Here is a 26361-nt window from a genome sequence, read left to right on the forward strand (position 1 = left end):
ACTTAAAGCATAAGGCAGATGAAGTCACATCTGTGTGCAAGATACAATACAAATTAAAACTGATATTAAGCAACATTGAGTAATGGTCACGCACAGCACGAAGTCTGTCCTCGCTACAGCAAAGGGCCTGGGGACACATGGTTGAGCTATTTGCAATCACAGCCTTGGATGTGGGTAGTAGAATGGGCAGATGTAGAGGGAAAGGGTGCTGGAATATGCCTGTACAGATGAGGTTAACCAACAAACTAAGGAAATTAAGTTGTTTTCTTTGAAATTACAAAATCCAGTTTTGCTTTGCTGTCAAGAGGCAAACACAAGCAAGCTCATCCACAAATGCAGTATGGAAGTGGCATGGAACCAGTACAGATTTGGAGTTCAGAAGGTAATTCAGTGATAGTAATTGACTCCATGAACATATTAAGAAGAAACAAAAAAGCAAAACTTGTGGTGATGAGGTCATTTCAGTTAACGTGCATAAGCTACTTTATGCATGTTTGGCCTTCTAGTGTTGATTAATTTAACACATGGGAGGGTTCTGAGGAGAGCACTGCTATTATTAGTAGAGTCAAGCATAAGAAGTGTTTGAAGCACTTAGTCGCAGCAAAAACATCCCTGTTTCTGTAGGAACAAGCAAAATGTTGAAACTAAATACAGAAATGATCTCTAGAGAGGGAAGGTTTGAGATGTATGACTGTTTTAAGGACAAACAAACTTTGTGTTTGGCTTGTGTTGCAATAAGAGATAAGGAGGATAATGCCATGTTCCTAGAAAAAAAGAGGCTGCAAAAAAGTGCTTTTGTTCATGTATTAAAAGTAAATGTGGGATTAACTGCTTTAAAGCTATCAGTTAAGCAGAGAGCGTGTTTGCTTCTTTATATATTCACCCATACACAGAGCCATTCTGCTTGGCCTGTTTTCCTTGTGTATGTGATTTAAGAGTAAGCTCTTCAAAGCTGTTTTCAGAACTCTGTTTTCTGTCTTGGCTTTTCTTGCATGCAGAATCACCATACATCCATGAGAAATATTCATCATTTTGGGCCTGACAAACACAAACAGCTTCTGGCTTTACAGTGACAGAGCTGCAGAGGAGCTGCAGTCACCTCAGCAGAGGAATGTAAACAGTGCTAGGCATCTGTCAGCTCGCAAAAACCTTTCTAAAAAAATCTGCAGTTGTTTTATTCTGTCCTACCAGGAGAAAATTGGTTTCTGTGCTCTGAGTGGCAGGAGCACATTCAGTGTTTAAAATGATCCCAGAAAAAAAATCATTAAGCTATGGATATCCCCTCACTCTCAATGCTGTATCTGAATTATTACTTGAAGATAATTCTCCATCACACTGCATTATACAGCATACATCCTGCAAAGTCACTGAAGAGTTACTATTCTTGCAGCTTGATTTGTCAGTCAACTAGTGGTACATAGAAAAGTCTGGGTTTAACTACCATCAAAAACCAGACAAAAAAGCATCATCTTACTACATGCTTTCTTTACTGGTCCAGAAGTTACATTAGGAAACATTTTTAAGTGTAAAACCCCCGTAGCATCTTAATCAGCTGTAAAATACTTTCTGGTCTAATAGCAATTTTTGTGCAAAGAGGTTCATTTGGAAATGAATTTGAAATGTTTCCAGTTACTTTTTATGGTTTCAGTCTGACACAATGAAAGAGAGAGTTGTTAAAAAATTACTTCCCTATTAGGAATGGGCTTTGCTTTTGTCATAGGGTAGGGTCAGTGGATCACATAATTAGATTTATTAAAAACTCAGTTTCAGTGGATTAAATGTAAGTGGCTGGGGGTGGGGTTGTGCTTTGCTGGGAAGAAAACCCAAGAAGAGGAGGTGCTGGGTATGAGGCCACACTTGCTGGGAGAAGCATCTCATCCCTGTCTGCAGAATGTCTCCACACCAGTGGGAACCCGCCACTGAACCCATTGGAGTTCTCATTTGGCCACATGGTCACTGGTATTGCAGTCAGTGGGAGAGGGTTGGTACCACCTTTGGCAGTGGAACAGACCTTTGGAGTTCCTGGAGAGTTTTTGAATGTTGTCCTGTGTTGCTTTGAGGTGATCTGGCAGAATCAGATGACAGAAGTCACTCAGTGTTCACCTTTTACAAGGAAAAAAGTAAAACAAGAATTGGAGATTAGGAATCTCGTTCACTCTCTATCTCGTAATTAGTATCCATCTCATGCTCCACTTCCCTTCAGTGGTGTTATTGCTTCTTGTTGCCAAAATAAGTGGAATCCGTGTCAAGGCCAGAAGTTCATCTTAGAATCATAGAATGATTTGTGTTGGAAGGGACCTTAAACTCATTCAGTTCCAACCCCCTGCCACAGGCAGTGACACTTTCCACTAGAGCAGGTTCCTCCAAACCCCATCCAACCCCGCCTTGAACACTGCCAGGGATGGGGCAGCCACAGCTTCTCTGGGCAACCTATGTCACGGCCTCAGCACCATCACAGGGAAGAACTTCTTAATGTCTAAATCCATTGTAAAAAGTCACTCTCTAGATTTCTGGTAGCCCCCTTAGGTATTGTAAGATGTATATAGAAACTATTTTGGGAGAAGACTCTGTGTCTCTCAGGCTCACATTAACATTCACTTTCCATGTTCTCTCAGTTGTGCTTGCATTTAATACTGTGTTTTAACTCCTGTCTTTCCTACACTCTCATTTTGTGTTTCATGCTTTCTATAGGAACACTTTTTATTGCAAGAAAGGAAGTGATCTGGGTGAATAAACATTGCCAGAGACCATCATCTCTCCACAAAATATTAAGGTTTTATGACAATAATTTCATCTAATAAACAGCATCCTAAAAAGTTATTGAAGATGAGGTATCTAAATATTTCTTTCTGTGAAGCCCTAAAGTTTGATATATCATAGTGAAAAAGTCTTGAAGATAGAATAAGCAATACATAAAAAAGAGGAATAATTTTCTATTTATCACATAGCAGCTTTGTTTCAGGGAGGTGTTCTTTTTTAAAAAAAATCCACCACAAAACAGAAGTATGGGCTCAGATCCTGCTGCATGTTAACACAAATCTGTTTTTTGTATGGTTGTCTTTGAATGCTCCATGCAGTCTTTCTCACATGCAGCATCCTATCTCTGCAGTCACATGTAAGCAGTAACTACAGCCTCCCTACTGATGCTCAGCAATCATAAAAGTCTTGAAGCTGCTCACAGCTGACGTAAGTAATGGTCTCTCTAGGTGGCCTTATTTGCCCAGCCAGTTGTATTGCCATGGCTGGGAAAGACGTGCAGACCCACTGTTACCTGCTCACCACTGAGGGTGAATCCTTGCAGTATAAAGGCTATAAGATTTGGATATGGCTCATGACAGAACTCTACTCTGCAGCCTGAATTTTCATTTTAAAATTACATTCCTAAATAATACAACTTCCTATACATTCCTACAACATGAGGATGTAGAAATAGACCCAAATCATGATTTCAGCTTCACACTGATACAATAGGGGGTTTTGCCTCATTCAGGTGAGAGCTTGAAATTTCCCTGGTAGTTGTGAGCTGCCTCATTCATACCAGTATGATGCTTTGAGAAATCCATGCTGAAGCCATAGGTTTAGGCTCTTTTTCCAGATGCCATTATTCCCGAGAGATTTGCAGTATTAATCCAGACCTGTTTGTCCCACACCTCTTGCAATCCAGGCACTGAAAGGCCTTTTTGCTTTAGTCAAGTATGTTTTAAACCCAGCTTTTCTGTCTGAATGCTGAAGATTTCCTTTAGTGCAGGAAATCTTCCTTTAGTGCATTAAATTTAATCTGTGTGTTGCCTGCTAGATCCAATCTAGCCAATAGATTCCCTGGAAAATTATTTACCAGTGTGTTCCTGTTCCTGTTCAAGTAAGAGCAGAGGTATTTTGGATATTTTGTCTGTTTCCAGTAAAAGATCAGGGATGCAGTTTGCAAACTTTTGGACCAAGAGGACTCGTACAAGCTGAGATAAAAAAAGATTGGCCTGTGGCCCACAGCTTCTGTCAAGAGAGGTATGAATCACCAGTCAATCCTGTGTACATTACGCATAGCAAAACTTAAAGCTATTATAACAACATTAAAATTGTTAGAAATAATTAGTGAGAGAAGCGTGTATAAATGAGAGAACACAAGTACACCTTTCCAGTCCCAGCATTTTAAAATTATAACTTGTTTTACCTATTGTAGCTTCAGAACATCTACAGTGCTTAAAATTTAGCTGCACCTGGTTATGGTGAGTCCAAATCAGTGGCCATTTGCTATACTTTGGGTATTAAATATCTCTTTAATTCCGATGCACAGCTTGAGGATTTTTACAGGAATAATGGTTTAGAAATACCTGAAATGTTGTGAAGTGAAAAGACTGCATCACATCCTGGGTTTCTTCCCACCTTTTTCTTAAACTACACAAATAATTTCACATATTCATGGGAAACACTAAAAACATAGAAAGCAAACCTCCTTTCTATTTCTGCTTTGATTAAAGGGGCAGCCAGACTGATCTTGATGTTCCATAAATGTGCATCAGGAACTGGAAGTTAATAAGTGTGATAATAAGTACAAGTATGATCAAAATGGTGCCCAAAGCATGGAATATGTTTAAGTGCTTCATTCCCAGTGTCCCCTGGTACTAGTTTACCAAACTGATGTTTCAAATTGTGAGTAATTAAGACAGGAACACATGAAAAGCAGCAGACTTACTGACAGTGTAGAACTGCCTGGTCAGATTCCTTCAGCATTTGTTAGGAAATCCTGACTAAGAAACAGAAATTACACCATATGAGCCTACTTAGACCAACCTTGGCCATGACTGTCTAACTTATACAGTGCAGATAGTATTTTTTTTTTTTTATATACAGAAATCTATGTCTACATTACTGTTTTTAACAGAAGTCTCTTTAATAACATCTGAGTGGTCATTTTAAAGAATTAAACATGAATAATTTTCTATCTTCAGAAATTTTGCCAAGTCTGGCTTTTGACTACTATCTGCAAGCCCACTTACTTTAGACAAAGAGGTTCATGTGGTCTGCATTCTCGTTAAACATGAGAAATTATGAAAAACTATTACAGAAATTATTGTATTCTCCAGAGTTTACTAGAACTTTTAGTCACTAAATATCAGAATAATGAAGTAGACAGTACAGAGTAATTTGTCAGACTACTTTCATATGGAGATGCTCTATTCCAGAATAAATATCAGTTTATTTTGAATCATTTTTTTGCATGAAGACAGTTAGAATAGCAGTTATTTTAGGAATAAGTGACTTGGTCTGCAGTTTGTTTTCATGTGTTGGCAGAGCCACAGAGCACAGATTCTAGCTAGATAAGGAAGTTTCTGTGTTTGAGTTTGAAAAAGCGATACAGTCTGTACCCTTGAACAAAGTCTGTGGCAGCAGGATGCGGCTTCTAAGTTGTATAATTACTTGAAGCACACACTGGAACTTATTGTTACAAGACTGTTTGTGTACTAGAAGTTTTATTTATTACCTCACATATGTTATTACTTTAGATTAGTCACAGTTCTAGGATCCTTATCTTTCTGGCATATTTAATGCATTTTTCTTTGTTTGCCTGTTTTTAATCTAAGTTATTGCTCAGAGCACTAGTGACCCAGTTCATTCCCTGCTTGTTTACAGATGAGGTGAGTCTGTACAGAATAGATAAACTATGGCTACTAAAAGATCATCTAATGCTATTTAACAATTTATATCAGCTGGTGTGCTCTAGATGGCTTTCTTACAGGCATTTGAAAAGTCTTGTCTTCAAGTGGAATCATCTTAAATCTTTACTGCTTCTGATAGCCTATAAAATTTACTAATTCACACTCATTATTGTGGGTTCAAAACTCAATCTTTCCATTAACACAACAAGGTCCAAAGGTTTTGTGTTCTGTTTTTGTTATGGAGGGAAACCTTCTGCTCTGTAATTATGATGCCTTTTGCACAGAGAAAGCAGCAGTAAAGATACCTATATCACAATCGATAATACTGATTACTGAACTCAGCATTCTGTAAGCTGTATTTCGACATTTAGAAGGAATCTGGATCAAAGATTGTCACAAATATTTAAATAAGGCCAGCATTTCTTTAATATCATGAGTTACAAATAATAGTAGAGCTCAGAAACTTACCTGTGAGTCCTTGTTGAAGAGAGCCTGGGTTGTGTTAAGTGAATTTTCTTCATATTTTAAAAGCTTCTGTAAAGACTTGAATTGCTTAAATTATACGGTCTTTTATATCACACAAAACTTCATTTCAGAATAGCTTTTCCAAACAATAAATTAAGACAGATCCCATAGGCTTGTGAAGATCCTGATTTCTGTATGTAAATTTGTGTTTTTTTCTTGAGATTGTAGACAGCATACTGTCTACCCAGCAGAGGTATGAGTGAAAAGCGTAACTATTTACCATCACTTCTGCTAGAGGTTATATTTTTAGTGTACCTGCTTTTTGAGTTGATTATGCAGACACTAATTCTGTAAACATGACTCAGATTACCATTAACAGTTTAACTAGGAAGTCTTTGCTTAACCTAGTGCGTTTTAACTGAAAAGTAAAAGCCCCTCAAGAGGACCTCCAGACCAGTATAAGGGCACTAGTCTCACAGCTGAGATTGACTACTGGAGCACAGTGAAGCCAGAAGATACACCAGGGGTCTGTAATTATTACATCTTGATTATTTTTTTTCTAAGAATATAGATAAAATGTATCCTTCACAGTTGGCTAGCCACTAGCCATACAGAGAAGCATGGGAGACCTCTGCTACCATACTTAAAATATCAACCAAGGGGGCACCCTTACAGCATCCTGACCCCAATTCTGAGTCTGCCCTACCCTGTATTGTCATTCCCACAGGAGGGGAATTTCCTGTAGGCATGCAGGTGGCAAGAGAGCTGCTAGTGATTTTATCTTTCTCATTTTCAGGTTATTTCTAGAACAGAATAAATAGACTAGTTACAGTTGGAAGGGACCTACAACAATCATCTAGTCCAACTGCCTGTTCACTTTAAGGCTAATAGTTACAGCATATTTTTAAGGGCATTGTCCAAATGCTTCTTAAACACTGATAGGCATGGGGCATTGACCATTTCTATAAATGACCATTACATAAAGCATGAGGAGTTAACAGATGTGTTTTCTGTGCAGTAATTTTACTTTCCCAGCACCACATGCCACTGACCCTGGATAGAGTCATAAATTCAGTTTAGAGGTAATAGATGGTCATGCTGTCAAATCTGTGTGCACTTACTGCAGAAAACTTACATCTGAATTTTAAGAACTATATCCATAAATGAGGAAAAGTCACATTTTATTAATGGTTTTTCCCAGTAAACTCCCTAAGTCTGTATAGATCCCACTTGAGAAACTTCTAGAGCCAACAGAAAGCAGATTCTACCACAAAAGGTCAGCATCCATCAGAAGAGCTTGTTTTGGATCTGCCAAATCAGGAACCAATTCAGACAGCCCTGAGCTGTCTCTGGGTGCTTGAAACTGGAAAAGATTCTAGATATAATTTTTGATGGTTTTACAAAAAGGCTTTTTTATCTTCTGTTTGCATCATTATAGCAGAAGTGTGTTGTTATTGAGGATCTAGCATTGGGACTGGAGGTCTGGCTCATGTTGTATAACAAGTGACAAAGCAACATGCATCTTTGTCCCATGTCTAAACGGAGGTGATAATATGGACTCTTTACACGGTAATATGCCAGGTAAATAGTTCTGAATACCTATATAAAAGTAAATAGGTTAGGAGTTGCTGAGAGCCCGTTGGTGCTTATTTTTCATTAGTAAAAAAAAAATATCAAGTATCACTTCTCAGGGGATTTTCCCCCTCTACTGTGCTCTTGTGAGACCCCCTCCTTGCAGTTCTGGGGCACCCAACACAAGAGGGACATGCAGCTATTGGAGTGAGTGAGTCCAGAGGAGGCCATGGAGATGCTGTGAGGGCTGGAGCAGCTCTGCTCTGGAGACAGGCTGAGAGAGGTGGGCTTGTTCAGCCCGGGGAAGAGAAGGCTCCTTAAGGGGAGACCTTGGAGCAGCTGCCAGCGCCTAAAGGGGCTACAAGAAACCTGGAGAGGGGCTTTGGACAAGGGCCTGTAGGAACAGGACAATGAGGAATGGCTTTAACCTGACAGAGGGGAGACTGAGATGAGCTCTTAGGCAGAAGTTCTTCCCTGTGAGGGTGCTGAGGCGCTGGCACAGGTTGCCCAGAGAAGCTGTGGCTGCCCCATCCCTGGCAGTGTTCAAGGCCAGGTTGGATGGGGCTTGGAGCAACCTGGTCTAGTGGAAGGTGTCCCTGCCCATGGCAGGGGCTAGAACTGGATGAGATTTAAGTTCCCTTCCAACCCAAACCAGTCTGGGATTCTATGGACACATTCTTTGTAAGGGACAGCATGGTTGGAACAGAGAAGAAACTGTGTTAGAGGAGACCATGCAGCTGGGTGCTTATGTCAGATATTTTTTTTGTGGAGGTGCAGGCTACCCCAGCCTTTCTCTGACAGCTAATTCCTGCTGCTTGGCCAGCTGTAGGGTGCATTGCTGCACATAATGGTGCCTCTTCCCCTCCTGCCCCAGACCCTGCACCCTCAGAGTGCCTGCTGCCTTGCTCAGAGAAGCCAGAAAAGTCCCTGAGCCCTAAAAATGGGAATGAACCCAGCATGAAATTAGCTACCATCCTCCTCGACTCAGGGAAGGGAATGAGTAACATATGGTTGCTGGTGCCTAATCACTGCTTACAATGCTTGCCAGCTCTGCTGCTGCTTAATAAAGTGTAAACATCTTTATACAAAAGCGCCATGAGTCACTATTGTAAATATACCATCGGTATTTCAAGTGATTTTATTTTAGTTGGCTGTTTAGCCTTTCTTAAAGTGCTGTTTTACAGTGATAGATGAACAATATATTTTGAGCAAATAATCCTTACACACAAAAATAACTTTAACATACACAATGCCTGAAAATTATAGAGTAAGACCTTAGAGTTGTTGTTCATAAGGTGCTTATTTTTTAGTAAGTATGTTCACTGACTTAAGCCATAAATAAAGCTAAACCCAGATGTATTGTTTTTTCTGGTGTCAGTTATAAGGCACTCCTCTCTGAAGTATGGTAATTTCTAAAACAGTTTAGTGATTTATGAAGTTACTTAGTGTCTGGGTAAATTCACAAATAGAACTTTAACTGCTTACTTTAGCATCACTATTACAGAATAAATATGAAATTAAAACTTAGATACATAATTTTTCTTTTGACCCTGCTTAACACTGCATTTTGAATTATCCAAATTGTATAACCTTTCTTCTGTGCTCCAAAACATGCTGTATGTTGTATTGTTACTTTTTCCAGGAAGAGTAGCTTAGAATTTTTGCTCGCGTCTATAAATCTCTGCAATTATTTGTACATCCTTTGTTGGTATTTTTGGTCCTGGCATTTAATAATGGAACACAAAACATGAGAAGAACACTTGGCTCACATCAGTGCTGGCCTGACCTACCAAGAAGTAACAAAATGTATGATTCATATGCACTAGTATTAAGCAGTGTCCCCGTGTTCAAAGAGGGAACCCCTTTTTTTATCCATATAAAGTAAATTCAAAGCAGAAGAGAGCAGTTTGGTCAGGACATGGGAGTTTTTAATGTGTTTATTTTCCTATGTTATTGTTCACTGCAATTAAGCCCAACAAAAGGAACAGCACTGTAAAGTATGCCTTTGATACTATCACTTTTTTGAGATTGGGTTGGTATAATGACAGATAGCATGCATTTGGGCTCTTTGTTTTGTTTTTTAATAGGAATGCATGTAAACAGGCTCTATGAGGAAGACAGTCTGTTCCTACAAGGAACAAAGAAATACATTTTTATTTATTAAAGCAAAAATAATGACATTTATAAAAGACAACAAATGTTTAATGTGAAAAGAAATGAAATTACCAACATTAGGATCCAATTCTAGAAGACATACGTGAAGACTTCTGTCTAGAAGAAGACAGTGTCTAAACCCTTGCAAGTTCATACTGTGAAAGAGGGATTTATGGGAATGACAAAAATATGAGTATACTGACATGCTCCTCACTGGCATGCTCTGAGATGTTCCAGAGGAGTTGTTCACTGGTTCTGGGAAAGGACCTTTTTCTCAGTGCAGGAGGCAAAGCTGTTTCCTCTCTGATGGGAAAGTGAAACTAACTCTGCGCACTCTGACAGAGCTAAACGTTGTTCGGCTGCTCAGTGCTATGTCTGCCTGGCTTGATTGGCCTTCTCCACAGCTTTTTCTCTTGATCATAACAAAGTGTATTCTTTTTATTTCAACCAGCACAACAGGTTGCCTTTTTGGTACTTCTTGCAAGAGGACAAGAATATTGCTCTCAGATTTATCCTCCTGCTGTGAAAACATTTTTGCAATTCTAAAAATTATAAATCAGGTTTTGATTTTACTTTATTACTTTATTATTTTACTTTTACCCCTAATTTTACTTATTACTTAGGGGGTTTTGCAGTATCAGTTGTTGTTTTCTACTCTGCTCTCGTGAGACCCCACTTGGAGTACTGTGTGCAGTTCTGGTGTCCTCCTCATAAGAAGGACGTGAAGCTGTTGGAACAAGTCCAGAGGAGGGCCACGAGGATGATCAGGGGACTGGAGCACCTCCTGTATGAAGACAGGCTGGGAAAGTTGGGGCTGTTCAGCCTGGAGAAGAGAAGGCTGCGTGGAGACCTCATAGCAGCCTTTCAGTATCTGAAAGGGGGCTATAGGGACGCTGAGAAGGGGCTATTCCTTAGGGACTGCAGTGATAGGACAAGGGGTAACGGGTTAAAACTTAACCAGGGGAAATGTAGATTGGATACAAGGAAGAAGTTCTGTACTGTGAGGGTGGTGAGGCACTGGAATGGGTTGCCAACAACATCTGGCAGTGTTCAAGGCCAGTTTGGACAGAGCCTTGGGTGACATGGTTTAGTGTGAGGTGTCCCTGCCCATGGCATGGGGCTGGATGATCTTAAGGTCCTTTCCAACCCAACTATACTATGATTCTATTCTATCACATGTTCTGGTTTTGAATGGTATATTTTTAGTGTTTTACTGTTAGTGGTGTAGCTTATATTGCATTAGATAAACTAAGATCTTTGTAAAATAATTCTTTCAGTATTTACCAGTTTCACTGCAGTTCTGTAGAACCTTTCTGAAGGAATGCCACAATGTTTATTAACCATTTTATTACAGTATTTTCCAAACAAGTTCAAAACAGTTGGCATAAGATTAGATGGAGTCTTAAATACAGAAGTAATTGAAGTGCTGCTGATATTTTCAGTTGGAATTGGCCTTTATCAGTGGATCATTGGAATCATTGGCCTTTATCATGCCATAAATGCCTCACTACTCTCACAGGGAAGAGCTTCCTAATATCTAACCTAAATCTACTCTTTTGCAGGTTAAAGCCATTCCCCCTTGTCCAGTCCCTTCAGGCCCTTGTCCAAAGCCCATCTCCAGCTTTCTTGTAGCCCCTTTAGGCACTGGAGCTGCTCTACGGTCTCCCCTTAAGGAGCCTTCTCTTCTCCAGGCACATGACGCGGTTCTGGGCTCAAGCTCACACTGAAGTTGGGTCATGGGGAACTTCTAATCAACCAACACCCCCAAGTCCTTCTCCTCAGGGCTGCTCCATGCAGTCTCTCCCAGCCTGTGTTTGTGCTTGGGATTGTCCTGACCCAGGTGCAGGACTTTGTTAAACTTCATGAGGTTCACATGTTCCGACCTCTCCAGCCTGTCCAGATCCCTCTGAATCCCATCACTTCCTCCCACATGTCAACCGAACCACACAGCTCAGTATAATGAGAACTTTTAAGTAAGATATATATATATATATATATAGTTATATATATATAACAAAAAAAAAAAAAAAAAAAAAAATCCTGGCAACTGTAGACTGTTCAATTCAGTCTCAGAAAGATAGAAAAAATTCTATCCAAGGCAGAGTAGTAAATGGAGAATAATACTCCAGTGTGCTTATACTTAGATTGTGCCAGACTAGTCTGATAGCTTTCTTTGGTGAGATAAATGCATTAAAATGCATGGTATGTCACATAATTGTTAATACCAAAATGGAGGAGGATTAGTTGAGGAACTGGGATGTAAAGAGAGAGACTAATGGGAAAAGACAGCTTTGGGAGAGTGGTTTATGAAGAGAAGTATTTCACTGACCCTAAAGCATTGTTCTGTTTCTGGAACAGAAAATAATGTGCCAGGCAAAATGCACTGATAGCAGAAAGAGAAGAATTGACCCTTCAAAATGATAGTGGGGTAGCAGGTAGGAAGATGTGGATATCTTGGAAGACTGAAGAGTAAAATACAGGCATATTTCCAAGAACATGGTGAAAAGTTGTAACGTGTAGGCTAACAGCAAAGCTTTAACTCTGGGGCAAGAAGTAGCGAGTTGAAAATGAGAAGAAAAACTGTTTGTACCAGATGATCACTGAGGTATTACCTTATATCAGTAAAAGTCTTTGCATGAGATATATGGAGATAAGAAAACTGCCAGATGAGAACATTAAAAACCTCTGCAGCTCTTCTCCATCCAACCTGAGGTAAATATATTCATGAAGGACAGAATCAAAGTGGCATCAGTATAGGGGAGGATGATGAATTTGGTTCACAAGCTGCAAAGACTTTTGCACAAAGATAGGTTTTTGCGCATATGAGTACACATTTCACAATGCACTACATAGGATTACTTGGAGAAACAAGATAAATTTATCTTGGCAGATGCTGTATTCCTGGAGCTAAACTGCTTTTGCTGTCCAGGCCAGTTTAGGCTTCGCTACAGAGTATGGTGCTGTGCAGTGGTTGGCTGATTTAACCTTGAAAAATGAAGCCTGGGGAAGAATGCTGCTGCTTTCCGTGAATTCATAATAGTGCAAACCCCAAGGAGGAGGAAATCCTGTTTAACCTGAGAGGCTTCCAGCAGAAGAAAAAATAGATATAAATTAAACACGAATAAGTGCAGGCTGGAAAATAGGAGGCATCTCTTAAATAGCAGAGGAGTGATGTTCTGAGACAGCCTGCTGCTTGGAAAATGTGGTACAAAATTACTCTTTGTCATACAGGAATGTACAGTTTTGTGAATCATCTGGTTTTATTAATTTATAGTTTGATGCTGATGGCTTAGGTTGAATACCCAGGCGCTAATTTCCTTCAAGTAACTGCTAGGCAATTGTCTTAGAGTTACAAAGGGATTGCAGTATCCTTTGCTTAATTAACTGAGTAAATGACTGTCAGGTGGGAACTCTGTCAAAGACCTTCTTGCTCTTTAGCAGAAGTGCATTGATTTATCACAGTTTATTTTTTAACTTTTCATTTTTTCAATTTTCAAGAGGAACCTGTGACTGATACACTATCACTGTAATTTTGAATGTGGCACAGAACTATCACAAATTATAAAGAGTAGCAGCCTGCTACTTAAATAACTTCAGTCACTAGTTATCCCTTAGGTAAACCATTTTGGTCAAGTCTTACCAGGAAGAAGCATTATGTTATAATGTTGGCATAGAACAGAAAAGCAGGCTACAAAGATTGTTTTAAAAAGAGGTATTTAATTTCATGCTATCTCTGTAAAAAGAGCTCTGGACAATTGGTATCAAAAGGAACACATCTAATATGTATTTTTTAATGTTCCAAACGGGAACAACTTATTCCAATATATGGTATATGTTTTGCTTATTAAAGTAACAAGTTCATTATTACAAAAGATCATAGAACCATAGAATGGTTGGGTTGTAAGGGACCTTAAAGCTCAACCAGTTCCAACCCCCTGCCATGGGCAGGGACACCTTCCACTAGACCAGGTTGCTCTGAGCCCCATCCAAGCTGGCCTTGAACTCTGCCAGGGATGGGGCAGCCACAGCTTCTCTGGACAACCGGTGCCAGGGATTCACCCCCCTAATCAGTCTATAGATTGCCCACTACAGTTAAAAACTAAGCAAAGTACAGAAGCCACAAGATGGTTAGGTCCAAAGAACAACTTATGTGGAACGTGCTTTTTCATTTGTTTCCCTAGCCAGCTCACACATTATGGGGGAATGTTCTATTCAGTGTCTGGTGCACCACGTGTTTCTGCCAAATTGCAGTGCATTATTAGAACAGCACAGCCAAACTACAGTCTCTTCTCCCAGCTTTTCAAAATATGGCTGCAAATTGTTTTGTTTTTTTTTTTTGTGTTATAATCCAAATCTTATTTGAGTCTTCTGCCCAAGATGTAAGATAACGTATTAAAATAATGTAAAATGGGTGACATGGTCTAGTATGAGGCATCCCTGCCCATGGCAGGGGGTTGAAACTAGATGATGTTAAGGTCCTTTTGAACCCAAACCATTCTATGGTTCTATATGTCTTTGCATCTTTTAAATCATTAGCCTTCTCTTTTGTGTAAAACACTGTAATGCCACTATATTCAGTGAATCCTTATCTGAAGGATTACTTCAGCTGTATTGCTGATTTACTTCAACAAAAGATGCTATCCATGAAAAGTATGCATTTTTAGCAAATATTTGGACTTTCTGTGTCGTTTTGTTTGGAAAACTGTTGACATAACAAGATACTTCTTTATGTTTAAAAAAAAATTCTTAAAACATGACAAATTATAATAATGAGAATAATATATGTATTATTATATCTATATGCTATAATAATGAGTCCAGAAGGTGCAAAACCATGTTTCCAGGACTCAGTCAGTCTGCTTTTGTATTTTCATCCCTTCTTTGTCTAGCCTAACAGTCTGTTGTTGACAGATACATGAGCCTTCAGATAACAAAAAGTGGTAGAGCCTCTCCACCCCGATGTGCGGGTTGTGTTTTTTTTCCTGTTGTAAGTAGACGCATTTGCTCAAGTTTTAGAAAAAGTACTGATGGTACTGTTTGAGCTAGCTGGTGCTACGGAGTTGTTTACACAAATACTTCTTGTGTTTATCCCTCATAGAAGGCAGCTATTGCACACACATTTCAATTGTGTTTAACCCACTCCAGACAATAGTATTTGTTTTAGCAGCATCAGAATTTGGAAAGTAGCAGAAAATATTAAACTGTGTGTTAACCTTTTAATAATTGAATGCCTATGTGCCCGTGGTTGGATTCCAGTTCACAGCAGAAGACTGATGAACACCACTTAAAATACTAAAACTGTATTTTTTTTTCCTTTAGATAATGAAATGCATCTCATAATTGATTTTAGTCCAGTTGTCATCTAGTTGCTTATTCTTATTCTTCCATTTCATTGTGAGGTAACATTCTCTATTGACTAACAAGTCAATGTGCAGTTGGTCAAAATAGTAGTGTTCCTTGTAAACGAAAGGAAAAATCATCAGTTACTGCAGGTGTTCAGTAGGTAAACTGAGTATTTCTTTATGTGAACACTTTAATTTTTTTATGAAGTCTGCTTGTAGAACTATTTCCTCTGTAAAGAAGTTCTCAGAAGACAGAGCTAAAAGCTTCTGAGTTGTGTTTTAAATACTATTTTGAAACTGTTTAGCAGCGTTCATTCCAGTCAGAGTCAGAATACCTTTGTTCCTTAGACAATGCATTGGCTGCTTAACCAGGCAAGGAACAGTCCTTTGATATTGGGCATGTCTCTGCAAAAGAACTTATATCTGCCTTGTGACTGTGAAATCCTGGTCTGGTCTTAAGCAACAGAAGAAATGCTTACTAGCTTTTGTCCAGTATTGCTATCTTATGTGATGGGGTGTGATATTGCTACATACCTCACAGTCTGAAGACAGGAAATGCCTCTTGAGTCTGATTACTTGATAAATTTTCTTGCCTTACTGAGATCAGATGATATTGTCTGTTTTATGGAGGAAAATACCCACCCTCAGTTGCAAAACTGGTGTCTAATGTTGCATGGCAATTAGTCTGGGAAGCAATATTAATAAATATGAAGTCTCTCTATAGTCTTTTCAGATATGGATGTAATGGATACTAGAGTGCAAAAAGTTTAAAGCTAGTTTTGTGGCTCATGGTGTTAAAAGGTCACTTCTTTTGGGTGAATATTAAATGTCCAAGGTATCTCTGGAATGGTAACTGGGTGTATGTTTTACTTCCAAATGGAAGATACTTTTTTTCCCCCCTCATTATTATTATTAAATTAATATTGTTTAATTCCAATATGGACATATTATTTTTTTTCCTTGCAGATTTCATTTCTGGCCTCTGCTTACATGAGCCAACATCTCTCAGAGGAAAGCTGCTCTGCCCTTGCATCTATTACACATTACCTTTACCTCTGCCAGTTCAGCTGGATGCTTATTCAGGTTGGTCTCTTTGCCTTTTTAAACCCTTTTCCAAAACCTCTATAAAAAATAGCTGATGCTTAGACTGTGTTTCTGTTATATCATAGTATATGTATTTCTGAATCTAATGCTAATAGAGAGGCAAAACATTAGATGGTCCTTATTAAACCTAGAGTGTTACATCTGCAAGATTAAATATTTGAACCCTATAGACTTTTCCCACTAACATCTATTACAACTATGTAGGAATTCCCAATTCTTACTTGTTAAAGTAACCTGTAAAAACTACTGTCTAAAAATAATGAAAAACTATTTTTATTAGATTTAATAGATTCTCTAAGAATCTTTCACTTGGTCTTTTGAAACAGTCTCCTAGAGGTGAAACGTAAGTGTAAACTACACTGTAATCTTTTGGGTCAGTAACATTTTAGTCATTAGAATCACAGAATATAAGAAACATACCTTCATAATTTTGCACTAAAATAAGGAGTACATACATTATGAATATTGCCAGAATTTTCATAGAATTATAGAATCATTTTAGTTGGAAAAGATCTTTAAGATCATTGAGTCCAACTGTTAACCCAGCACTGCCAAATCCACCACTAAACCATCTCCCTAAGCACCACATACACCTATCTTTTAAACACCTTCAGAGAGGGTGATTCCACCACTTCCCTGGGAAGCCTGTTCCAAAACCTTATGACACTTTCAGTGAAGAAATTGTTCCTAATGTCCAGTCTAAACCTCCCTTGGCACAGCTTGAGGCCATTTCCTCTTGTCCTATTGTTACCTAGGAGAAAAGGCTGACCCACCCCAGCCTCACTATAGCCTCCTTTCAGGTAGCTGTAGAGAGCAATCAGGTTTTCCCTAAGTCAACTTTTCTTGAGCCTAAAAAATCCCAATCCCCTCAGCCATTCCTCATCACACTTGTTCTCCAGACTTCTTACCAGCTTCATTGTTCTTTTGACACATTTTAGAACATGGTGTAAACACAATTGAATTAGTATGGGACACCACGAACAATTTGTTATGGAATATTACCTATTGTAAACTAGTCAAAATAACAGGCTCTGTGGTTATGTGAAAAATGCGTTATCACACACTTGGGTAGAAATGTATATTTAGCACTAAAGTGTGAATTATACTTTTTTTTTGTCTATTATTTTAATAGGATTTATTCATAGCACACTTATTTTTTTTGCATGCAGCTTTGTATATTCATCTGTAGACAATCCTCCAATATGCAAGTTGGGAGACCAAACTGAGAATTGCAAATTAGGCTATATCTAAATACAGCTTTCACCCCCAGTGACATTCATGTAGTATCTGGCATTTTCCTGGGGTTTTGTCAGGCTAACTTTTCTGAGAGCCCTAGCAGCTTCTCTAACAGCTCCAATGTGTCTATTCATCTTATCAAGCTACAAGTAGATAGTCATGTACACTGCTGCTGCAACTGCTTGTAATGATGGAGCAGACATCTAAACTCCTCTGTCTTTAGTGATACTAATTCTTATTTTCCTGAAATTATACACCTAGGCTACATATTCTTTCCAGTGGATGTTGCTTTCTACTGTCTCAGTACAGAAATATTTCTGCTGTACTTCTTGCCTAGCTTGGTTTATGGCATACTCCCAGGTTAACAAACCTAGGTTATTTTTTGAACAGTAAATGATATTCGTCTTCACAGCTGCTCCTTCACCTCATTCCTAAGTCACTTCATGTCTCTTGAAAATTCACTATTTTGGACAGGCAAAGTAATACTTTTAAGTTGCAGGTTTACTGGGATATATCGTGTTTTGACTTCTTGGTGTTTGATAGTGTTTCATCGTCCCATCCTAAGTGTGTTACATTACGTTAAGTTGCAAAAGGATTCCTGTTTCAATTGCTTGCTCTTCTAAGGATTAATTACTTAGAATGACAGAAAAAACAAACAAACAATGTATAACTGTTTAAAGTTGGTAATTTTTTGGCTGTAGTTGAAATCCATTGTTATTTTTGTTGGAGTAGACTTTGGCCAGGTCCTAAGAATTTGTGTCACCATTGTATTTAGTGGAGCCTCAGGCTTGTGTTAGTCATGGAGACTCTTTGTGCAGATCTGAGGGGACAAAGGTGCCATAGAGGGAATACTTTATAGAATGCTGAATGATGAGCTGACAAGAGCTTCCACGAGTAAAACTTAGAATGAAGGGGATGTCCTTTTTTGTAGGTGCAGATCTTCAGCTGTGAATAATTCCTGAAGTTTGAAAGATCCAAAAGGAAATAAATAATCTGAAATGTAGATCAACCCAGCCCTTAACTACAATTTACTCCCTTTGATTGAGAAAAACTCCTGAAATTGTAGTCATCATTGCACAGTGAGGAAGCAATGCCAGGGCAGTAAAAGAGTGCTGGGACATCTCTGTGCTTGAAATGGTCCCCATGATAGTATTAGCAAACCTGGTGGATCCAGGGGAAAACCAGACTGATGTGAGAAGTCTGGATGCTACTGCTGTCTAAATGTCAGATTTAAATTCCTGGGAAATGAATGGTTGTATTTCTCAATATAATACACTTAATACACATGACTTGATCTGGAAGGCAGAATTATCAATGTATTTATACTTCAATGGGACTTAAATACTTCTGTCTGGGATCAGGAATAATATGCAAGCAGATTCTGCATCCCCCATGTAGGGCACTCTGCCCTCTGGGAGGCTGCACAGTGTAGGGCATGTGCTTGATCACTGACTCGTTTTATACAAATGTGCTAGTGTCAGCCTTGATCTCTTCATACAGGAGTGGGTAGATGTGAAAACCAAGTGCCATCTGCATGTAGGTATGAGCAGATACGTGGAACTGAAACATCCAGAAAATCCAAACCAATTTTAAGTGACCAAAACCACTTTTTGGTGGTGGAGCAACATTTCCAGTCAACAAAAGTCTATAAGAAACCACAGATTTAACACTACAGTTGGAGCTATGCAAATACAGTTCTGTAGACTAGATCAAAGATCTTAACTTTCTAGAATGTAGGACAACTTCCTTTCCTTTTTGTCCTATTTTTTCTATCTTCTGCATATTGCTAGGTATAGTAATTATATGTAGCATTTGATTGTATTTTATTAGTGGTTAAAACAACTATATCTATAGCTTCATACTCTAATAATTTTTCATTTTTAGCTTCTTGTATCTGTGGGCTTACACTTGATATCAGTATTTGTATTACACACATAGCTTCTACCCACCTACCGACTGAAATGCAGAAATGCAAAGGACCTCAGACGTCACCTGGTCCGTTTTCAGAGTCAGAACAAAGACCACATTAAGTCAGCCTTTCTTGATTATTCCTATTTCTCTGTATGGCATAACCTTGTTTCTTGGCTTTTATATGGAGATTTTTGTAAGTTGAAAAATGTTGATATTACCCAGTTTTTAAGGATGAGGCTTTCTTGACTGCAGAAGTATCTGTGTAATCAAGACGCAAATAACAATTTGTGCCCACAAAGACAGCTTAGTCTGAAATACTTGTCTTATACTAATACCTGAAATTCAGAAATCTTCCTGACAAATGTCCTTTCATACATATGTACATTGCTACAGCATAAGGCTTTATTTTCATATGTAGTCTGTGCTTTTATCCTAGGATCACACAGTACAGATGTCTTTCTGTATTGTGTTGCTTTTTCCATGATAAACCTATACTATGACAACCAGTTATCAGGAAATTTTTTTTTTTTCTTTTAGCATTTTTTAACTTATTACAGAAAAAAGAAGTTAAAAAAAAAGTAGTTAAGTTTGAAGAAGAATTTTTAAAGAAGAATATAGTTGTGTAGTTCTCAACTGCTAATTCTCACATAAAACTATGGGAAAAGGTGGACTCATAATTTTTTGAACCGTTGCTATAATGGAGTAAGTCAACACCAAAAGTGACAGTTGAATAACCAAATCATAGTGAAGGTCATAACCTATACCTGAATCCTCCCCCTCTGTGGATTTACTGGCACCTTAAATTTTCTGTAAATTTATTGAGGACTTGTAAGACAAGCACTTAGCTTATAATAAAAGTTTAATGCTTATTTTTAAGAATGATTTGTTAATAGCTTTGGAAAAAGAATTATACAAATGCGAGCAAACATTCTGAAAAGGAAAGCTGTGACCATTCTTAAAAGAAGAAAGCAGGGCAATAGCAGTTTTCCCACTGAGACACAAAAGACGTTATTTAAAATATTTTGCAGTGGATACTTACTGGATATCCACATATTATTACTAAAGATAAATTAATGAATAAAGAAAGAAATAAACAAAAGAACTCTACTTTTGGGAAGGTAATTGCAATTAATTGCCTCATTCTAAAAGATGGAAGTTTCAATGAATTTTGCATTGTCTCATTAGAGTGTTATTTGAATTTGTAATTAATTTGCAATCTACATCAGAAGAAACACAACTTGCACAATGGTCTTTCACCTGAGCAGCTGGGAAATGGACTGTAAGTTTTATTCTTCTGTAGAAGTAGTTATTGTTGCAACCTGGCAACAGGAAAGGATTTGCTAAAATTATCTCTACTATTTATATTTCATTGATTAAATTTTGCTTCATCAAAATGTTTTGAAGACAAGAAATTGCAATTATCAAGACAGAAATGTTACTGTGCAGGACATGGTGAACTATCCAAACCCACTTGCAGCTTTGCAGCAGCACTGCTATTAAAGTGTTCTGTGATAAATGAGGTGAGATAGGTAAACATGGCTAAGCACTGAGCAAGGACATAAGGTACGATTTCTTGGAAGGCAATCTTAGTTGGATGACTGAGAGCAATGTTCACCAGGTTGTCAGAATTAGTTGAACCAACAATCTCTGAGCATAATGGCATAAATCAGTTCAAGGCTTTTGCTGTTTGGAAATGCTTGCAGTGAAGCACAGCCCAGTCAGCACTACAAGGACACGTAATTTGAAGAACATTTATTGGCATAAAGTGACAAACAGAATTTTGGATAGGTTTTCAAGCCATTGTAAAAATTAAGAGAGAAAAGGACTTCATAAAAGAGCAACCAAATCTTTCCACATATGGTGGATATTTTTTCTTAAATACCTTTGCATCTGTTTAGTTCTCTTCCTGTGAATATCCAGTAATGGAATTCATAGTCCTAGTGTGTTCTCTGAACACATACAAGGCAGTTACAATCATATATTAAGATTTTCCTGTTTTTTTTTTTTAAGGAAAACACTTTGCCTTTGTTCACATAACACCAATAACCAAATGAAAATAAAAAAGGTCATAATAATTAGTACATCATTAAATACGCTGGATGTATTTATAAAATGTCATTCCATAAGGGATCATTTAACACACTAACTAAACTAATATATATATATATTTTTAACAAGTTCTTAGCATATGCAATGTGCTTTCTGATGCATGATAGAAGGTACTGTATTTTCATGCTATATAAATCACAGAAAAAAACCATCTTTAGTAGTAATTAACTTTCTTACTTACATAAGCAATCCACAAACCACTAATTAAGTACTTGATTGTGAAAATTCAGTTTTTCTGAACAAACTGGTAGACAAAGCCTTGGCTGAGGGAAATCTGCAGTTTCACAAAGGATAGGAGATTATGCAAAATATGATTATTGCAAATAATAATTTGCAATTGTCACCATGAATGGACTATACCTATCGTAACAATAGACAGCTACAAAGTAAGCACATAAATCAACATTACTGTATTAAATCCCTGTCTACATGTTGGAGAGATATGCATATGATTGGGTGAGGATCAGTGAGTGCCTGAAGATGTCTGTCTTCTCTCCATTGACTATACAGACAAGCCACAGGCACGAGCTTGAATTAGATGCCCTCTAGGCCGAAAAAGACAAAACTAAGCCCTTACTCATCCCATAAAAAAGGCCATAAATAATTATATAGCATGCAGAGCTGTAGGTGGTGATATGTTTGAAGTGGACTAAGTAAAGAAATATTTTGCAAAACATTTTTATTGTGTATAATTTTGGTGTTTATTAGAAAGTTGTAACATAGTAAAAATGCATAACACCTAGAAAAGTGTTTCTGCTATTATCCTCTTAAAGTAAATGCAAAGATCCAAGCAAATCTCTTAAGCATATTGTTTTATTTGAAGGGTTTCCTTACTCATGCTAATACATAAAGAGATTTCAACTATTCCACTTTTTAATTTTGATTCCTATATGGTTTTAAATCCTTAGTTATGCTGTTTGATGATAAGTTGGTCATAAGAAGACACAGTTTGTTGTAGAGATGCATGTGAATTTATATTCACTTATTTACATTTTTCCTCAAACTCTTATACAAGTATTAAACAGAATCACAGATCACTGAAGTTGCAAGGGGCATCTTGGGACTGTCTAGTCCAACACCCTGTATTAAGCAGGGTCACCTTGGGCATGTTGCCCACCGCTGTGCTGAGTTACGTTTTGATTATCTCTAAGGACAGAGACTCCACAACCTCTCTGGAGAGCTTAGCCCAGCATCTGACCACCTTCACAAGAAGAAAGCTTTTTCTTGTGTTCAGATGGAATTATGTATGTAAATATGTATTAAGTTGTGCCTGTTGCCTCCTGTGCTGTCACTGGGCCCCACTGAGGAGAATCTGGCTCTTTTGTCAGTCCCTCCCATCAGACATTTATACATGTGGATAAGTTATCCCTGAGCCTTCTATTCTCCAGGTTGAACAGCCACAACATTTTCAGCCTCTCCTCCTCAGAGAGATCCTCCACTCTATTAATCACTTACTTTCATGGCCCTTTGCTGGGGTCTGTGTCTTTGTTTTACCAGTGAGCCCAGAACCAGACCACAGTCAGAACTGTTGAAGGAGGTTAGTGCATTTAATAGAATCACAAAGTCTCAGACTGGTTTGGGTTTGAAGGGACCTTGAAGCTCATCCAGTTCCAACCCCCTGCCTCAGGCAGGGACATCCTCTACTAGACCAGGTTGCTCAAAGCCCCATCCAGCCTGGACTTGGACCCTGCCAGGGATGGGGCATTTTCTACAAGAAGGTATGCAGAGCCGAGCAATAGTATAAAAAGATTTAATACAGATCAGATTTAGCAATATTATATGTCAGTCTTTTCTGTGAAGGTATGGAAATCCAAGAAAAAAGGTACTTTTACACCACAAAGCTATTTTTGCAGTCCAGAAGTAATATTTTCTACTAAACAGGGTGCCCCATTCTCTCTGATAATCTAATTTCAAATCTAACGATTACATGAATAGGCATACTTCCTTTATAATCAGTCTTTTTTGATTACTTAATAAATTGAGAACATAATATTTATGTTGAAAAATGTTGACATATATACACATATGTTGGGACAGAAATATGCTGTATTATGACTTCCAGGGTGGGGTTTCTGGGGGGGATAGCTAGTCACCCACCAAGTCTACTGACTAATATTCTGCGTTGTCCTTTAGGCTGTTAATTTCTGGTACGTCCTGGTGATGAATGATGAACACACAGAGCGGCGCTATCTGCTTTACTTCCTTTTGAGCTGGGGGCTTCCAGCTTTTGTTGTGATCCTGCTTTTAATCATCCTGAGAGGAATCTATCATCACAGCACAGCACAGATTTATGGCCTTGTCTACAGTGATCTGTAAGTTTTTCTTTAAAAAAGCATGATTTAGCTATTGTGCTCTCCATATTGTTATATACCTAATTTGCTTCCATGTAGAGAAGGGGGTAGAGATACAGCTAGATGAAGTAAGGGGAGAGGATTCCTTGTTTGGTGGATATAAAGCAAGAATGTCACCCATATGCAATGTTGCACTTTCTGTGCAATTGGGCTTTACTCCAGTTTCTCCACAGTTCCATCCTGAGCTGAGCATTGGCACAGCCATCGCCAGTGTGTCTGCTTTGTGGGTAAATTATTTATTCCTTTCTAAGATTCTGCAATTCCAGGGCAAAGGATAGAAGTGGCTACTGCTGCAGAAGTGAGCAGAAGAGCATGTTTTTCTTCTATGTAATTCCAGTGCTTAAAAAAACACCATACCAAACTAAGCCTAAATCCTCTGTCTCTCAGGTTGGCAAAATATATTCTTTGCTAAACAATGTTACTATATTAACATGTCAAATATATTTTCTGAAGGGTTTCTCTTGGAGTACTGAATATATTACATTCCAAACTGTTCCAAATTTGAGCATTGATATAACGCCGATAATTAACACGGCCCTTTGAAAGCTATATATAACTTCAGAAGATTGTTCCAATTGAAAAAATACATCTTCATAGAACCTGAGACATTTAAGTGGGAAGATGCATAGATAAATATTTATGTTCTACTTCCCTACCTCTTTTGCTCTGGCCCATTTCTGGCAAATCTACGATAACAGTTATTCTAGGATACGAGGCTATTATGCTTTCTTACTTTGTGTTACAATTAAATGTTGCATGCTTTTATGGGAAAGAGTATAAATACTTCTAAATGAAAAGTCTTCATTATTTCTTTTTAACATAATAGAAGAATGAACAAATTCCTCTCTTGATGGTGACTGCAGAGTAGACCAATACAAGGACAATATTATATTATAGAATTCTGTTATAGCTGAACATAATTCAGTAGTGTTTTTTTGTCATACGAAAGGAATTACAGTGAGAAGGAGTTACTGGAATTCAGTATCTATTTGAGTATATACTTATCTATGTGGACTTACAGAATTATAGAATCATAGAACAGTTAGGGTTGGAAAGGACCTTAAGATCACCTAGTTCCAACCCCCTCCATGGGCAGGGACACCTCACACTAAACCATGTCACCCAAGGCTCTGTCTTACCTGGTATTGAATACCACCAGGGATGGAGCATTCACAACGTCCCCAGGAAACCCATTCCAGTGCCTCACCACCCGTACAGTAAAGAACTTCTTCCTTATATCCAATGTAAACTTCCCCTGTTTAAGTTTTAACCCATTACCCCTTGTCCTGTCGCTACAGTCCCTAATGAAGAGTCCAACCCCGGCATCCTTATAAGCCCCCTTCAGATACTGGAAAGCTGCTATGAGGTTTCCACGCAGCCTTCTCTTCTCCAGGCTGAACAGTCCCAGCTTTTTCAGCCTGTCTTCATAGGGGAGGTCCTCCAGTCCCCTGATCATCCTCGTAGCCCTCCTCTGGACTTGTTCCAACAGTTCCATGTACTTTTTATGTTGAGGACACCAGAACTGCACACAATACTCCAAGTGAGGTCTCACAAGAGCAGAGCAGAGCAGCGGGGCAGTATCACCTCCTTCGAACTGCTGGTCACACTCCTTTTGATGCAGCCCAGGATACGGTTGGCTTTCTGGGCTGCAAGCACACACTGAGGCCGGCTCATGTTCATTTTCTCATCGACCAGCACCCCCAAGTCCTTCTCCGCAGGGCTGCTCTGAATCTCTTCTCTGCCCAACCTGTAGCTGTGCCTGGGATTGCTCCAACCCAGGTGTAGGACCTTGCACTTGACTTGGCTAAACTTCATGAGGTTGGCATCAGCCCACCTCACAAGCGTGTCAAGGTCCCTCTGGATGGCATTCCTTCCCTCTAGTGTATCAACCGAACCACACAGCTTGGTGTCATCGGCAAACTTGCTGAGAGTGCACTCAACCCCACTGTCCATGTCACCAACAAAGATGTTGAATAAGACTGGTCCCAGCACCGATCCCTGAGGGACACCACTCGTTACAGGTCTCCAAGTGGACACTGAGCCATTGACCACAACTCTTTGCTTGCAGCCATCCAGCCAGTTCTTTATCCACCAAGTGGTCCATCTATCAAATTGATGTCTCTCCAATTTAGAGACAAGAATGTCGTGTGAGACAGTGTCGAACGCTTGGCACAAGTCCAGGTAGATGACGTCAACTGCTCTACCCCTGTCCATCAGTTCTGTAGCCCCACCATAGAAGGCCACCAAATTGGTCAGGCAGGATTTCCCCTTAGTGAAGCCATGCTGGCTGTCACCAAGCACCTTGTTGTTTTTCATGTGCCTTAGCATGCCTTCCAGGAGAACCTGCTCCAAGATTTTGCCAGGCACAGAGGTGAGACTTCCCCAGGTCATCCATTTTCCCCTTCTTGAAAATGGGGGTTATATTTCCCTTTTTCCAGTCGTCAGGAACTTCACCTGACTGGC

General features: G+C 38.8%; 1 protein-coding gene across 1 annotated transcript in view; it reads left to right on the forward strand.

Moving 5' to 3' along the window:
- LOC133217111 (adhesion G-protein coupled receptor V1-like) overlaps positions 1-26361 on the forward strand; it is a gene marked incomplete at its 5' end in the record, with an annotated part of 188845 nt that overhangs the window by 87498 nt on the left and 74986 nt on the right. The window contains 2 exons of the mRNA XM_061362253.1: positions 16154-16270; positions 23681-23859. Coding sequence (XP_061218237.1) covers positions 16154-16270; positions 23681-23859 — 296 coding nt within the window. The remainder of the gene's footprint in view (positions 1-16153; positions 16271-23680; positions 23860-26361) is intronic.

This window comes from Neopsephotus bourkii, unplaced genomic scaffold (genome assembly GCF_033783945.1).
Source record: "Neopsephotus bourkii isolate Nb327-2 ecotype Australia unplaced genomic scaffold, CSIRO-AGI_Nbou_v1 NB_1106, whole genome shotgun sequence".
In the NCBI taxonomy this organism is placed as follows: domain Eukaryota; kingdom Metazoa; phylum Chordata; class Aves; order Psittaciformes; family Psittacidae; genus Neopsephotus; species Neopsephotus bourkii.